At 51.6% G+C, this 16,355-nt stretch overlaps 7 protein-coding genes across 7 annotated transcripts; 2 read left to right on the plus strand and 5 right to left on the minus strand.

Annotated features, from left to right (window-relative positions):
* Window positions 1-52: 52 nt before the first annotated feature.
* N7510_004684 (fungal specific transcription factor domain-containing protein) lies at window positions 53-1,298 on the minus strand (the record flags this gene model as incomplete). Its single annotated transcript, XM_056976610.1, has 4 exons — window positions 53-653; window positions 706-800; window positions 853-1,111; window positions 1,165-1,298. 4 exons carry the CDS (start codon window positions 1,296-1,298, stop codon window positions 53-55), a joined length of 1,089 nt encoding a protein of 362 aa, XP_056836566.1.
* Window positions 1,299-2,087: 789 nt separating this feature from the next.
* N7510_004685 (uncharacterized protein) lies at window positions 2,088-4,187 on the plus strand (the record flags this gene model as incomplete). The annotated part of the gene is made up of 1 exon (XM_056976611.1): window positions 2,088-4,187. One exon carries the CDS (start codon window positions 2,088-2,090, stop codon window positions 4,185-4,187), a length of 2,100 nt encoding a protein of 699 aa, XP_056836567.1.
* Window positions 4,188-4,203: 16 nt separating this feature from the next.
* N7510_004686 (aldo-keto reductase) lies at window positions 4,204-5,294 on the minus strand (the record flags this gene model as incomplete). Its single annotated transcript, XM_056976612.1, has 2 exons — window positions 4,204-5,069; window positions 5,126-5,294. The coding sequence occupies 2 exons, from the start codon at window positions 5,292-5,294 to the stop codon at window positions 4,204-4,206; spliced, it is 1,035 nt and encodes a 344-aa protein (XP_056836568.1).
* A 428-nt stretch (window positions 5,295-5,722) lies between these two features.
* N7510_004687 (putative flavin-binding monooxygenase) lies at window positions 5,723-7,796 on the minus strand (the record flags this gene model as incomplete). The annotated part of the gene is made up of 5 exons (XM_056976613.1): window positions 5,723-5,851; window positions 5,902-6,355; window positions 6,418-6,953; window positions 7,014-7,120; window positions 7,178-7,796. 5 exons carry the CDS (start codon window positions 7,794-7,796, stop codon window positions 5,723-5,725), a joined length of 1,845 nt encoding a protein of 614 aa, XP_056836569.1.
* A 614-nt stretch (window positions 7,797-8,410) lies between these two features.
* On the minus strand, window positions 8,411-12,441 carry N7510_004688 (uncharacterized protein; the record flags this gene model as incomplete). Its single annotated transcript, XM_056976614.1, has 5 exons — window positions 8,411-10,634; window positions 10,691-11,504; window positions 11,556-11,761; window positions 11,810-11,928; window positions 11,986-12,441. 5 exons carry the CDS (start codon window positions 12,439-12,441, stop codon window positions 8,411-8,413), a joined length of 3,819 nt encoding a protein of 1,272 aa, XP_056836570.1.
* A 1,551-nt stretch (window positions 12,442-13,992) lies between these two features.
* On the minus strand, window positions 13,993-14,205 carry N7510_004689 (uncharacterized protein; the record flags this gene model as incomplete). The annotated part of the gene is made up of 1 exon (XM_056976615.1): window positions 13,993-14,205. The coding sequence occupies one exon, from the start codon at window positions 14,203-14,205 to the stop codon at window positions 13,993-13,995; it is 213 nt and encodes a 70-aa protein (XP_056836571.1).
* Window positions 14,206-15,361: 1,156 nt separating this feature from the next.
* On the plus strand, window positions 15,362-16,228 carry N7510_004690 (basic secretory family protein; the record flags this gene model as incomplete). The annotated part of the gene is made up of 1 exon (XM_056976616.1): window positions 15,362-16,228. The coding sequence occupies one exon, from the start codon at window positions 15,362-15,364 to the stop codon at window positions 16,226-16,228; it is 867 nt and encodes a 288-aa protein (XP_056836572.1).
* Between the last annotated feature and the right edge of the window lie 127 nt (window positions 16,229-16,355).

Below are 16,355 nucleotides of genomic sequence, written 5' to 3' on the forward strand. Positions count from 1 at the left end.
TCCATGATAATTCGAGATTGGGCTAATAGCATTTAGTTGACATTCAAGAATATCAGTAAGATTCAGGCAAACCTCGTAGCTGATGAAGTTCAATGATAGATACCGTTCGCATATCGCAAGGAAGAGAGAGCGGATAGTCCAGAAATTTCCGTAGCTTTATAGCATCGACCTCGGCAATGCGAGACTTGCGGCCGGTGCCCGAAGCAACATCCTGCTCCAGCGTGAAGGTAATAAGCCAGGTTCTGGTCTGCCACACAAGCTGGCGGTCGGCTATGGAAGCAGCGAGGGAACTGCGCGGCACATTCTCCTGGGACAATAACGTGTCGAGCGACTTTTCCAGCCCGGAATCTAGGGCAGTGCGTAGAATGAGCGCCGTGGAGAACCATGTTTTTTCGGAGTAGGCAGCAAGTAAGATCATTCCTTGAACTGTTTCAAGCTTGGTAGGCCTCTCAAAGAAGCTATCCTCAGCTAATCTCTGTGCTTCGTCTTGTAGTACGCGTTGTATATGCGTATCGCTGCGAAGGTCCATTACAGCGCGGCTTGCAAGGTATATAATCACCGTGAAGCAAAACAATGAACGGGACCGGATGGAGTCGAAGGTGTCACGGATTGGGTCGAAAAGTGGCAGGAAGTTCTTGCTTCCTCCGGTAAATCTGTTGAATAAAAGTTATTTCTACCCAGCGCATTTGATGGCAAATTACATACCGATCATATAAGACACGAGCCAGATCTTCGCTCACAATTCCTCGAGCAATAATATCGCTTTTCGGATCACCTTTGGTGGAGGTCTCTATAAAAATCTGGGAGGGATAAGTCATGCAAGTCTGTTGACAGTATTTGATATCAACTTACAGTATTAGACCCTAGTAAGTTCACAGACATGGAGTGCATCGCCGACACCGGGGCCATCATATCGTTGGGGCTTAATTGCTGCGATTCGGGCCCATTATGATTCGGGGCTTGGGCTCCCAAAGTGGTAGTTTCAGGCAGGGAGTCAATTGAAGTGTTAAAAGTAGTATCTCGGGCCGAGACGGGAGAATACTCCCGCTCCCTCGATGCCGGAGTATGTAAACCATTGCGCTGATCCGCCGGAGAAGTGATGACATGCCCTCTAACACGACGTGAGTAAATAAAGCCAACAGAATCTTTTCCATTTGAACGTACCGTACGGATGGGGTTGTAGTCTTTCTCCGACGTTCATTTCGACGCCCTCCATCGTCTATTGGGTCCAAAATGCAATCGCGGCCGGTGGAACGACAGCGGAAGCATGGTACCTGGTTGCGCGCATCGCAGCGCATCTTTTGCTTCCTGCACCAACGACATGCTTTGAAGAAGCGTGTCGGGGTATTCCCCGACCGAAAGATGATCTCGGAAGCTCTTTCACTCATGGCTGTGCCCGTATGGAACTGGGGTGATTCTTGGTCGCACGACAGTCATTGGTCGTGCTCGTAACTCATTTGTTCAAACCCTGCTCCTGTAATCATTGTAGGAGCCATTCCAAAATGGTGATCCAGAACAGTTTATTTTGATATGCTTGTCGTCGAGCTTTGATAGTGAAGTTCCGATGAAGTAAGTTCCCGACGTGGCCCACTTCTTTTCGCTTCCACCGGTCACGTGGCGAAACCCACTTGCCACTATAAGATGAACTTAAATCGATGAAATGGGAGCCAAAGAGGTATATATATTGATGAGACAAGAATGTAGTTATTTCGGCACCCTGCGGCCATTGAATAGAGTCGAGGAATGGTAAAGCCATGTAGAAAAGTAATCGCACTACATCGAGTAACGGTCACATGATCTTCAATGGTATACCGAATCTTCGATGGACGCGACAAAGATTTCCACGGTGGTGATGGGTAGCATCTAGGGAATATGTACTGCCGAATGGATAGCATTATGATAGCCATACTTTGGCTTGACCAAAGTAAACAATGATCAACACTTGACAGAGCGTACCAGGACTACATAAGTACATACGATCGGTCAACGGTGGCAGAACGTGGCGATGACTCAGCTACAGTATTTGTGTCTGAGGATTGACTTTCCTTTCCTGGCACTTCCAATTCCATGTTATTCCCTCAAAAACAATGTCATCCTCCGTCTCATCGGAAGCTCCTCCGGGCAAGCCTCCCTTAAAGCGGCGCAAAATTCGCAAAGGCACCTTCAGCTGCTGGGAGTGCAAACATCGCAAGACCCGCTGCGAGTTCAAGACCGGGACCACCTGTGCCTCTTGCCAACGACGAGGTCTCGCATGTATAAGCCAAGAGTTCAACGAGAGTGCTGATTGCGCTTATAAGGAAGTTAGTCAACGCCTCGATCAGGTCGAGGCCTTGGTCAATCAACTGACTCAGTCGCCGACTCAAAATAAATCTCAAGATATACCCCCCGAGACTCTGGCCAATCGCTCAAGATGGGCACTGCCGACTTTGCAACAAGTTAGCCATGAGCGGATATCGAGAGGGAGCTCGCTCAACGGCTATCTTTTTTCCATTCTTCCGCACCCGACTCTTGCCGTAGTGATTTTGGACTGTGGCAAGCTCTCGAGTCCACCTCTGCAAGTCCTCCATAGCACCTTGAGAAGGCGTCCACTCCCACGATCAGTTGCCGAACAAGACATGCAGATATCTGATATATCAACTACTGCTCATCCCATTCTCATTGGTCGCAAACTCATTCAACTCGCACTCTGCCTGCAGCAACTCGATACGACTACAGCAAGGCAGCTCGAAATTTACCTGAAAGAGCCCGTCAAGGATGCCGCACACCGCTATTTTGATGCTGCTTCACGCTACGTCATGTCCCAGGATTGTTTAGTCGACTCCCTTGATGGACTCGAGACCCTTCTGCTTCAAGGTCGTTATCATGTCAGCGCGGGTGACTTACGTGTGGCTTGGCTTATTTTTCGCCGTGCTTTGAGCATTGCCCAGTTGATGGACCTTCCTCGACAAGCCGAATTGATGAACCGCCGGGCTGAGTCTGTGTGGTTCCAGCTTATTTTTAGTGACCGTTTTATGTCATTGATGCTGGGTCTCCCTTTCGCAGTTGATGACAATACATTTGCAAGCGAAAGTCAACTGGCGACTAACATTCCAGCTGAGAGACTGGAGCGCATTCACGTCGTGGTCGCTGGGCGTATTATTACGCGAAACATGCGTATGCAGCGGTGCCGCCAGCATGAAATGAACAAAAATGATCGCGACTATAAAGAGACTCAAGATATTGACAATCAGTTGAAAAAGGCGACAAGACTTTTGCCGACCAGCTGGTGGACGATTCCAACCCTGGATAAGACAGCCCCAGCCGCTGAAATAGCGCAAAGCTCTGCCAAACTCCTAGCACAAATGCATCAGCACTATCTTGTGCTTGTTCTTCACCAGCCATATGTCGCCCAACAAAAATCTGAAGATAGTCGACTTTCATCCGATTTCATATATAACAAACTTGCTGTCCACTCTGCAAGCCGTGAATTGCTCGCCCGCTACCTTGTGCTCCGCAAATTCTATCGCTCGTCTACCTATCGAGGACTCGATGACAAGGCATTCACGGCCGCTATTACACTGCTTGTGGCTCACCTCGATGGACACCGTCTTGCACGCGCAAACGTGCTGGAGCATCAGCGGCCGCACGACTTGGGTATCATTGGTAGTGTGATTGGTTTGATGGAGGAAGTATGGGCTCCAAATGAAGATGCACAGGGCGCTTCTCGTGTCCGTATTTTGAAAAGACTTACGGATATTGAGGAAGATGCAATGAACGGCTCCGACTACTATGCCTGGAATGATGAATATGCTGCCAGATATGACGGTGAAGCCCAAGACGGCAAGACTCTGAAACTATCGATTCCTTATTTTGGCTCAATTCACATTGGTCCTCGGGATATGGCGAGTAGCCAGAACCTTAGCTCGGTTTGGATGTCAGAGCACGCAAACAATGCAACCAGTGGCGAATCCGACAACCTCCACAGCTTTCGCTCCTTCAACACCGTTGCATTGGATGGCCAGTCCTATAATTGTTCTGTTTTGGATACCTCTTCTCATAGGACCTCGGATACTCAGGAAGCGTCACCTTTATCTTTAGGACTACAAGAAACACTTGAATCCGATCCACTGACAGATTCACAAGCAGCAGAGATTTTCAATACTTGGATACATGCAGAGCAGACAGTCGAGACTCTAGGAACTACCTGAGCAGAATACTAGCCAATTAATCCTCCAATGGGGGAGTATCCGCGAACGCATAGCCCGACATTGTCTGAAACCGCTCGCCAACAACACCCTTGGCCAACTGCCGAACAGATTCCTCTTCTTCATCCGACAAAGAGACAGACAAACTTCCCAGGTTCTCCTCCAGACGATCTAACTTCGAAGACCCCGGAATGGGAAAGATGTCATCGCCCTGCTTGAGCAGCCACGCAAGCGCCAACTGCGCCGTGGTGACCCCCTTCGTCTTGGCAATCTCCGCGATCTGATCCACGACCCGAACAGTCGTCTGAACATTCTCCTCCCACAACCATGGCAGTATTCCGCGCGTGTCTCCAGGCCGAGTCACGTCCTCGCGCGAACGGATCTTTCCGCCTAGCACACCGTTCCCCAGTGGACTATACGCCACAACCGCAACGCCCAGTTCTCGCGCTGTCTCTAGCAGTTGCGTCGTCGGAGACTCGATGGCTGTGCAGAACGGACTGTACTCCACCTGCACACATGAGATGGGATGCACGGCATGTGCGCGCCGCAAAGACTCAGCGCTGCACTCGCTTAGTCCAAGGTACTTGATCTTGCCTGCATTCTTGAGTTGCACCATCGCTCGCATAGTCTTCTCAATCGGAGTCACCTTGTCCAGGCGATGTATATAATACAGATCCACATAGGGCAAGCCGAGGCGTTCAAGAGATGTATCGATGCACTCGCGGCAGTATTCCGGCGTCGAATCGATAGTGAATCCCTTTAATCCCTTTCCGCCCGGGACGGGCTTGATCCCGAATTTAGTCGCCAAGAAGATATCCTGTCGCTTGTCGGGGTTGGCGGCGAACCATTTTCCCAGCAGCTCTTCTGAGTCGCCGTACTTGTTGGCTGCCCCCAAAAGGTCAATCCAAATCGATGAATCCTAAGTCTGTTGTGTAGCGTACCGGTATCCCAGAACCGCTCTCCCTTCTCGTATGCCTCATCCAGGAATGCCAGTCTTTCGGTGTCAGCACTCGGCAGGCCATATGTCCCACTGATCCCCATCAGACCCAGTCCCAAACGAGGGACCAAAGGCCCGTTTCGGCCAAGTGAACGAGTAGGAAGGGGGACCATATTTGTTGATTATACTTGGTATCGGTAGACTGAGTGGTGAAATGCCGTAGCTTATTCGAATCAACCATTGCGTGTCAAATTATGATATTTATGCCTACAACTACTCGGCAATAGCGGCGGAAGAGATTGTTCTCTACATGAAGTTTTGTATACTGGCTATTAGATGTGGGTCCCCATGTTTTGTTCCGCCGAAGCTTGTTTTATCTCCACCGGCTATCTCCGTTCCTGATATTCTTGCCTGACCGTACCGATTTAACGGAATAACTGACTATGGAATCGAAATTTACAATAGACAAGATATTGATTTCCTGCTACAATGTGGCGTGTACCCAAATCTACGGTCTAAGGCAGCCCCTTGAATAATTCGCAGGAAGTACCCTCTGGATACATCAGATCTTGATTAGACAATTCTAATACATAGCTCTTTGCTACGACTGTGAGATTAACCCTTTCTCCACGGCCTTGATCTGAAGCGCTAGAAACTTTGAGTAAATACGGCACAGAGCGAGATTGCCGCCCATGAACCAGAAACCAGGGTGACCGCTGGGACGCCACATCTAATGAATACCATTAGTAGGAGTTCCAAAGCAAAGAAGGAAGAACTTACCGCATTAAGCTCACCCTCCTCATCCAGATCCCAAACATCCTTACATCGATCTGCAACCTTATCACCTAGCACTTTGCGCACCGTAGTCCGCATGTTATCATACCCCGTAGCCAGAACAACGACATCAGCATCCAGCGTCTCGCCATCCGCTAGGACCAGCTCGTGTGGACCAAAGCTCTTGATGCCCTGCGGGCTGTGTTTAACCTTGATCTTGCCGTCAATGATCAGCTGGCTACAGCCGACGTCGATATAGTACCCGCCGCCGCGAGTAAAGTACGCGCGAGCAATGCCAGCGCCGTCTGGTCCGAAGTCAAGCTGGAAGCCGGCGCGACGGAGGCCGTCAAGCGTTTCCTTATCCGCGGTCGCAATGCGGCGTGTTAGGTGCACGCTTAATGCGAATTGGACGGGCCAGGGGAGGCTTTCACTGACGATGTCGCATTCTTCTGTTGGGGGCCTGTATATAGACAGACAATAGTGAGTTGACGCTGTCCAGAACTTAGTGGATGAGATACATACCCCCCATCTTCATGAAGACCATCATGTAGCATGAACACTCCCTTGTCCGCAGTTAGTACATAGGTTCCTCTGCGCTGTAGCATGGTCACATCTGCGCCATTCTCGTAGAAGTTCTGTGCGATATCGTGGCCACTGTTGCCAGTGCCTACGACGACGACCTTTTTTCCACGCACGTCAGTCTCAGAGGCGTCACGATGTTGGCTGCCATGATACACAGTCCCCTGAAAGGATTCCTGGCCCTGGAAACTTGGGATAAGCGCCTCGCCTGAGTGTCCAGTACACCAAACAACATGGCGTGGACGCAGTGTTCGTCGAGATCCATCCCCGCGAGCAACGATCACAGTCCAATCGCCAGCGGCATCGTTGTACTCGGCAGATACAACAGATGTGCGCGTCCAAATATTCAATTCCATGAGGCTTGCGTACGCTTCAAACCAGTCGCCAAGCTTGTCTTTTGGAGTGAACTGCGGCCAGTTCTGGGGGAAGGGCAGGTAGGCCATGTGGGTGAATTCGGCTGGGTCGTGAGTAACAAGCGTCTATTTGGAAGGGTATTAGCCATCAAACTCGAACCGTATAGAACCTCCTAAAACACTCACCCGGTACCGATTGCGCCAATTATCACCCACGCGCTCATTCTTATCCACAATCAAACACGACACGCCGAGACTCTGCAGCCGCGCACCCATATTAAGCCCAGCTTGGCCTATCCAGTCATTAATTAGCATAGATCTCACATCCACATCTTCCAAGAGTAACGAACCAGCACCAACAACCAGCGTCGCAGGCTCGTCATCCAAAAACTCCGCCTGCCTCCGCCGCCGCTCAATCCAAGTCCCACCCGCCACTCCACCAGGCATAGACTCCGTTGTCCCCTCAGGCCTGCACTTCCCTAACGGCTCCTCAACTCCCTTCAGCCCCTGTAGCGATGTATACACCGCGTAGGCCTTCCAGGTCCCACTGCCATCCGCCTGTGTCAGACGCAGCATCCCCGTGCCGCGGCCGACGGCGGTCTCGAAGAAGAACATGGCTGATACCCAGCTCAGGCCGTCAACCACTTGCTCGCACCTTGGTTTGAACTGGCCCTTGTCCTGCAGTCGGAACGTGGATAGCTGTGCGCGGCCCTGGTGCTTACGCAGGAATTCTTGGATCTGTGATGCGCCGTGCGTGGTGTGCAGCTCCCAGTCCAGAGCTAGCATGTCGCGCCACCAGGACTCGGAGTGGAAGAGCTCTGCTAGCGTGAGATTTTCGGGATGAGCGAGCTGTGACTCTAGGTTCGTGAGCCATTGCTGCGCGACCGCGCGTGCGTCGGCATCTGAGGTAGAGGGCGTCGAGGGCAGTTGGATAATGTGCTGACTACCGCCTGTCAATGTCGTCGCCATTTTATTGATATTACGACCGGTCTTGCTTTTCAGTGAGAGAATATTGTTGATCTGCGATGTTGAAATTTATTCTGCGGGCAACCGCTTTCTATAAATACAGTTCCTCGCTGCTTGCGCCAAGTAGAACATGAACTGCAGGGCAATTGAGCCGAGTGCACTACGGCCTGTCTCCGAGAAATGAGGGGCGCCTCACCGAATAATCCAGAACAATCGTGGAGAAAGGGACAAGGCAGTGGAGACGGACGATCGGACTTGTTTGCGTGAAGACACTCGGGGTAAAGCCTGCCGAGACAGGCGGGCAAGTGAGCCGAGGCGGGTATATCAGTCGGGAACATTACCAGATTAGGCATTCTACCATTCGTCTGTACACAGACATATTAACAACCCAGGGATGGAGAGGAGCGTGGCAAGAACAACTTTTTCACTGGCTATATACAGAAAGAATACTCCGACGGCGCCGGTAAATAATGCGGTGCCGTCGGAGTATGAAAACCAAAATAAAGAGACAAAGAATAGAGAAGCAGTGCAAGAAGAAGACCTTTGTACATGGGGTGTCCACACCCACGGCCCAGGAACCACCGTGCTGCTGCACCGCCACCCCAGGATGGCGGTGCTCACCCACTGATATTTTGGCGGGCCATGTAGTAGGTGAGCAAGTTGAGGGACCCTTCCTGAGGCGGCGGGGCGAGATTGCGAAGACGTTCGCCAAATTTGGAGTTGATAAGGGCGTTCAGCTCGGTGGCTTGCTTGCGAACTCCGGGCCGCGGGTGTCTTAGCTGCTCCGACACAACCTCTCCAACCTTGACCAGGGAATCGTCGGGGATGTGCTCGTATTTGGCCGGGAGGATCGTCTGGTGGAGAGTCGAAAGTCCGAGGATAATCGACCGGTATGCTCCTTCGCTCTTCAACGCTTCCTCTCCCATATCCATTCCCTCGATCACGCCGTCAATCACAGCCTCCTCCGTCAAACTGTGATCAACCAGCATATCCACGAGTTCTTCCATGTACGTCACAATGTGCGAACTCGACTCGTAGTGCCGACGAGCCCGGATCACCGCTGTTAACGTCCGCTCAATGCAAAGATTGAAATTGGCAATGGTGCATTTAAGCATGGCGCGGATAGTTACCAAAATTTGGGTCTTCACGTCTTGATCTTTTCGGTCTGTGGGCGCTTTCTGCAATTCCTTCAACAGAGCGTTGACCATCGAGTTGTATTCCGACCTGTCGGGGATGATCGTATCCTTGTGGTAGTAGAACAGCGTTTGTAGCTTCCGATATCCAGAAATATCCATCGTGTCCGACTTGATGCGCGCCTGAGCCTTGCGTATCATATCAATCGCGTTTGCGGGATCCTTTGATCGGGGGCTAATGCTCCTATTGTCGATCCATTTGCGGCAACGACCGGCCGGGTCTTCACACGAAGACTGGGCCAGGGACTCAAAGGAGCGTCTCCTTGCCTCCGAAAAGCGAGAGCCGGACTCATTCACAGGCACTTCTTCCAGGGCTTTTGGTTTTGCGGCAGACCGTGGTGCTGCAGCTACTTCAGCAGCCTTGCCGGTATGGGGCATCACATTCTCATTGTTGCCATTGTTTTCCCTAGCCAGGGTAGACTGGGCAGCCGCACTTGGGAGTTCGACTATCGCAGGCGAAGGGCTGTCCTGATTGATCTGCGATTGATGGGGTGGTGATTCTAATTGTCCTTCGACATTCATGCGATCAGAGGCCGGCTCCTTGTCTGGAACCAACGCAGGACTTGCTTTCTTAGCAGGAGTCTCAACGGGAACGACCGAGACGTCTTTCGCGGCAGCTGCGGCTCCTGCATCGCGAAGCTTCTGCTGCGCCTGGCGGAATGGCGTCATCGAAGGAGTGGGTTTCTCCTTGGGGGTGAAAGCGTGGCTGGAGGCATCAGCCTCAGCCGCAACAGGACTCATTGGGTCCTCGTAGATAACCATGGATTCAGGCTCGGGCCTACCAGTGGTTTCGGGATCGTATGCAAGTGCGGATTGATGTAGAGTGGTCTCAGCATCCCGTTCGCGGGCGGGTGTCACGTCAATAGGGAAGCTGGGCTCGTCCAGCGGCATGGATTGCAACTCATGATCGTGAGTATTGGCGACCTCGTGGCCAGAAAGGGGTCGTTTCGGATAATTGAGTGATGGGTGAGAGGCAGACAGCGGGGGGCTCTCCAGCACAATGGGGGCCGGCTGGTCCTCAGATGCGGCCGGGAGTTCCAAGTGGTGGTCATGCAGTGATTCGTTTGAGTCACTGTGAGCACGGCTCGCAGCCAAGAGGTGGTCGTGCGACTTGGATTTGGAGAGATCGAGTTTCCTTGGCTTGCCCCTGGTAGTATTGGTTCCCGGATCATTATGAGGGCGAAGGCGTGGAGCAGTCAAAGTTTTGGACGTAGGTGTCGTCGCCTTGGGTCGAACTGTTCTGGGAGAACCGGCGGCTCTTGAGGGAGGACGGCGGGAAGCGTAGGGATCTGCAGTCGCAGGACGACTCAACTCTGCTCGTCGAGGTTTCATTCCAGGACGCACGGGAGCCGATGAAAGTGAGGAAAGGGGAGCGCCCGTAGGCACGGTGCGCGTCGTGGACGACTTGGATGTGGCCTCTGATGTCTTTGAATCGGTGAAGTTCGAGTGGGCCGACTCGGGGCGAGATGACATCTGGGCTCGTTTTCGAGCGGCAATGGCTTCTTTCAAAGCAGAACGGCCGGGTGTGGGCGCTGTGCCACTAGCAGAGCTCTTTCCTGACGATACGGAAGCCTTCTGGGTGGCATTTGGGTTGGATGGATCTTTCTCCAGGAGATTCCGAGATTTTAGATCGAGTGTAGACATGATTCTAGATCGAGGGTCAGCAGATGAAAGGAATCGTATAAGAAGGGGGCCAACACATACGCATCGGCCTTATCTGGCCATACATTGTGGAACATCCAGAAAGTGCTGCGCATGGCCTCCCGCACAGAGGGATTGGCATCGCCCAGTCCTTTCTTAATAGACTTCTCCACAAGCTCAAGACCGCCACCGTGTTCAACCGTGCTCTTCTGTCGAGACTGTCGACTAATCAGAGTGCGAAGCCATCCGGCAGCAAACAAACGCAATTGTAAGTTCTTGTCCACGGATGCCCAGTGAACGTGTTGCAGAAGGCGGTTCGTAAAGGTCACATTGCTGATCACTGCATCGACCGAGAGGTTGCCGTTCTGAGCGGAGATCTTTTTGAGAGCTGCACAGACTTTCATCAGATTTTGCAAAATGATTTCCACCATCGGGTCGAGTCTGGGACCACAGCATCGAGCAATGTCCTGAATCAAAAGGCACCCAGCCGTACTCATGGTTGTTCGAAGAGAATTGACTACTTTCAAGAAGCCTTCCAAGAGGGTCTTGACAGCAGCCATGTAGGTCTGTGAGAGGGCGTGAGGCGCATTGCCACAAGTGAGTCGTCGGAACAGAATGACGTTCTTTTCGCGCTTCATCCAGTTGTCTTCCGATTCCTTGCCATCAAAGCAAGGAAGCATATCGCGTACGAGATCATCGATCTCTCGAGCCGAAGATACTGTGAGCGGTTCAACACCATCATCGGACGAACTCTGGGAAGCTGGAGGCTCCGCCGGGGTACGCGGTCGATGAATGGCACCCGCCTCTGCAAGTCCATGGGAGGTAGTAGGTTTATCAACGTGGCTTTTGGAGGAGCCGGGGCGACTCTTTGGTTCGTCTGCGTATATAGTTAAATATTGGGGGTTTAAATGAGGTGGCGGGCACAAACCATCATCATCATGTTCAACTAGCTTGGAACGTGAAGACATCACCGAGATCGGCCGGTCAACGCGGGAGACGGGTCGTGCAGATGAGCTTTCCGAGTCAGTCGAACTGAGACCGATCCCCGTGATGATAGCATTGGCGATCGACTTTCTCACGCCTCGAGCAACCAGCTGCTTCTGTAGGTCAGATTTCGCTCGCGGTGGTGCAGTGCTGTGGTTTGTTAGACCGGTCAAAGTCCAAAACGGTGAGATTACATACCGGAATAGTTCAATAACGACTGCCCGTGCCGTATCGCGGACAGAGCTATCGGCATCCTCTAGACAAGCGACCAAGGAAGGCACATATGTACGAAAAAGGAGACCATGGTTCTTTGTCATCTGCGCACGTCACTCAAGTCAGACACTTGTACGCCAGTAGCGGGAAACAAAACTTACATTCGAGAGCCAGAGCATGCTCATCTCACGAGCGCGGGGGTTTCGACCCACCAGCGCTCCGTCGAGGACATGAAACTCGACATCCGCACTTGCTGCAGGCCAGAGCTCGGTAAATATCTGCGCCGACTGAGCTCGGACGCGCTCCTTGTGGTCGCCGAGTCGTTCCACGAGTGTGGGGTAGAAGTTGCGGGCTTGGTTGACCACCAGTTGCTGTTGGTCTTGGATGAACAGCCGCTTCAGAAAGTGACCCAGGGTTGAGAATCCCGCGGTGAGCACTGAGTAATGCTGCGAGTTCAAAGCCAGCCGCAAGGTTTCAAAAATACTCGGGATGGCGCCTTCTGGAACATTCTTCTGTTTGATGTCGGACTTGAGACTCGTCAGGTGGGCGACCCGCGTGTCAACAGAGACGCTGGGGTTCTTGAAGGCGGCCAGGAGCTCAGCAGCCTTGGCCTCCATCTTCACCGACGGCAGATTGACTTCCACCTGGTTCAGCACCAAAAGGGCATAGAATGAGTCAAAGTGCACACGTAGAAGAACTTGACGGGGATGAGAGAGATGATAAGAATGAGAGAGAGACGAAGGGAGGGGGGGATTGAGCTTCGAGCTTGTCACTATCCATGTTTGAAGGGTAAATAATCAGCAGGAGATCAGAAAGCAATAAACACAGATGGACCCGGGGGGGAGAAGAACAACAATGCGAACCACGCGGGACGCGAATCATAAACGAACAGCATGATGGGATATGAGGAAGGAACGTACCTGGAGGTTGTAGTGTGTGTCGAGTGAAGAGGAAGGAAGGCGTTGGGCGGGAGTGAAGAAGAGAGATGGACGGAAGAGCGAAGGACCTGGCGCGGGGGGAAGAAAACAAAGGGGCGATAAGCGACAGCCGCCAGATAAGCGCGGGTCCACTATGTAGACGATCAACACGATAAGAGCTATAAGAGCTATAAGAGTGTTTAGGGATTGGTTTTTGTGAATGGGAAATAGGAAAGCTGCAGAAAGGTGTTGGTCATCCCCGTAGCGGTGATGGTGCCCAGCCGGCCCAGACAGCGGTCTTGATGTTGATGCGGTCGCAAGGGCAACTCGGATGTGCTTGAGATGCAAGGAGGGATATTATGTTTGTTTGGCTTGGTTTGGTTTTGATTTTGGCTTGTTGTTTCGGATACGCTCGGATTTGAAGTTTCATAATGTAATTTCTCTTTGACAACTATTTTCGCGAACAAGTCGGTGCGTGGTATATGGACAGCAGTCAATCATGACCTCATCACAGCGGTGGCTCATCTCGCTTCAAAAGGTGATTTCCCCGGATATGACAGTATGTATGCATGCTAGCAAATCCTGGCATTATGACTCGAGAAGCAATCAAACAGGTGAAGAGCGTAGGTGGTGACGATACCTGCTATACCCTTTTTACCCCCTAGAATTGCTCTGTCTAACTAGATGTGGTAGCGTGCCCGAATTGACCAACTCGAGAAACCGCAGGTAAGCTGTTTGCCGTCATAGAAAGCAAACAGCCAGTACCGTGGAATCCAATCCATTTAGACTCAATACTGTATCCATGGGACCTTGACATCGACCTTAAGGATGACGTCTGCTTATTTAGATGCCCCGCAGTAAGCTGCTTACCCTACATGCCTACATTTACAGCCGCCGGATGAACAGCATTGCCTTGGCATGAATTCAAAGAAACTCGAGCTTCCATACATCTCCCAGCCGAATCATTTGTTTCTCCTAAGCCATCATGGAACACAACTGTGTCCATGATTCACTCGCTTACATGATGACCCATTCGCTTGTCGATTATGCGACTACTAAGGCCAAGAGAGATCTACCACCAACGAGACTATCGCAGACACCGCCTGACAAGTACATTGTCTTTCCAGCCTCCAGCGCCTCCTTTCCTCTCCTCATTTCCATATCCTAAGCATTAAATCTAGTGCCATCCCAACTAGCGGCGGTTAACTAGTTAGATCATGAATTGACTTCTCATCGTAAAAGTTAACGTACCTAGGAGCATTGTGCTTTTGAATCTTGTGCCTTGCAGCAATCTTTGAAAGCCTTGCTATTGGCATCCTTGACGTCACAGTATCCGGTCACCGGCAGGCTCCCTCCATACTTGTCGCAACAGGACTTCTGTACTGTTTTCACTTGGCAGGAGCACTCTAACGCAGCTGAAGCAGCAATGACTCCCGCAATAATAGCGATAATTGAGAACCGCATCTTCTGGGAAACCTAGGAGGATTTGTAAACAAGAAATTGACGAAAGAAATTCAAGATGAAGTATGCGATATTGACGTTTCCACGGAGGTCCTAGGGCTTGTGTACGTAGTCCTCGAACATGAAACTTCTCAGTATTTATACTTTTGTTTAAGCATAGTCGCCCACTATTAACATGATCAGAATTTAGATTCCTCGTTGCGTAGTATACTTGGAATGCTGTTTGTTACACCAGGCCCATGAATTCTGCAAGGGTTAAATATGGGTCATTTACCGCACAACAAAATGCATTTGTACTGAGGCGGCCGATTCTACCGGGCTTTGACTCGTTGGTCGTGCCTAACTCCCTATTCCTACTAGGATACCTGACCACATTGTGTCCTTACACAAGAACCGTTTCTGCTCGCTAGTTCAGGGACTGCCATTGTTTCTACGTCTTATTGCTCGATATCCGATGTTCAAGCACCGAATTATGCGAGCTCTATCATACTGGAAGAAATTCTCACGATGGTACTCTAGTTGCAGCCAGCAGCCTGTGCCATCTGCGATATAGATAGTTCCGCATTGTGGATCAGGTCATAGATAAGCTCACGCTTTGAAGTAGCTAGGTTTGGGGCCATCTTGGTTCGACCACTGGTGATTGATTGTTAAGATACCCCTTCCTCGGGTGGCTGATTTGGAGGGAGGTGTCGGATGTTTGAATTTACAAGCGAATACAATCTTGAAAGTCCTACGTAGTGCTACGTAAGAAGCAATACACGGCCAACTGACAGGGGTGCTCCGGAAAAACTCCCAATAGAGACTAGCGGATCTTGGCATTACGGTTCGAGAAACAATGGAAGAGTGTAGGTGGGTGCACCAGTTTCGAGACGCACTCTAGACAATCACAGACTGTTCGTCGGATAAGTAGGCAGGTGAACGCCAGATATTCACCAGGTACTGATTACATTTCTGCGTACTGCAATTTATCGCCCATTGATCAAAGATTTGCTCAGTAGTGTCAAGCCGATTGTGCAAGCTACTGTAAGACCCACCACCATCGGCATCTGTTTCATCCTACTCCACCTCCAAGTGTCGGCTTTCCTTTCTTCTTTCACCATACACAATCAGCACTCCCATATTATCTACACTCTTCTAGCACGCCCCCATCATCGCCATCATGACCGTGTCTCCCACCCCCACAGCGCAGCCCAACCCCCCACCTCCCATGAACATCACGAACAAGCCCGTCGCAAAGCAGAACCCCTCAATCCCCAAACCCAGACTACGTCTGCACGCGCAAGCCCTCCGACACCCGGGAACGAAAGCCTTTCTAGCCAACGTCCCCGACATATCCGAGCCCTTCGACACAGCACTAAGCGTAATCGTAGAGCACCTCTACACGTCGCACAACCAACAAGGCGGCCCATCCTTCAATCCCAGCATCCCACCCACCCGCTCCGTGACATTCATCCTCCGTGACTTCCAAGGCCTGGCACATACCAATGGCACTGAGCTAGACGATGACCACAAGGAGATCCACATGTCGCTAGGTTGGCTGCAGGACACGGGGGCGCGGCCTAGCACCCGCCGCGAGATACTGGGGGTGCTCACGCACGAGCTGGTGCATTGCTACCAGCATAGCTCGCCGCGGGGCAGTGGGAAGCCCGGTCCACCGGGTGGGTTGATCGAGGGGATTGCAGATTTCATTCGTCTCAAGGCGGGCTTTGTCCCTGCGCATTGGAAACGGCCGCAGTCGTCGAAGGAGCGCGCGGAGAAGTGGGACCAGGGGTATGAGCACACGGCGTTCTTTCTGGCATGGTTGGAGGATGTGAGGTTTGGGAAAGGCGCCGTGGGTTTGGTGAATGATCGGTTGGGGACAGTGGGTTACGCGGCTGTTAATGGGGTGGGTTTCTGGAAGGGCATTTTTGGGAGGACTATTCAGGAGCTGTGGGAGGAGTATGGTCAGTGGTTGGATGGTGGGCAGGGACCAGAGGGTCAGAGAGGGCAGAAGAAGAACTGGATGGAGAAGCTTGTCCACCGGTGAAGTAGATAAATGATGGATTCATTTCTATATACCAGCACTGTGGGCAGAGAAAGGGCTGTGGCCGGGAGAACATAGGAAAGAAAAGAGTCGGGAAAAAAAGACACCAGATGAACCAAAGGGATCAGAA

This window comes from Penicillium lagena (genome assembly GCF_028827675.1).
Source record: "Penicillium lagena strain IBT 129212 chromosome Unknown utg000002l_segment0_segment0, whole genome shotgun sequence".
NCBI lineage: Eukaryota > Fungi > Ascomycota > Eurotiomycetes > Eurotiales > Aspergillaceae > Penicillium > Penicillium lagena.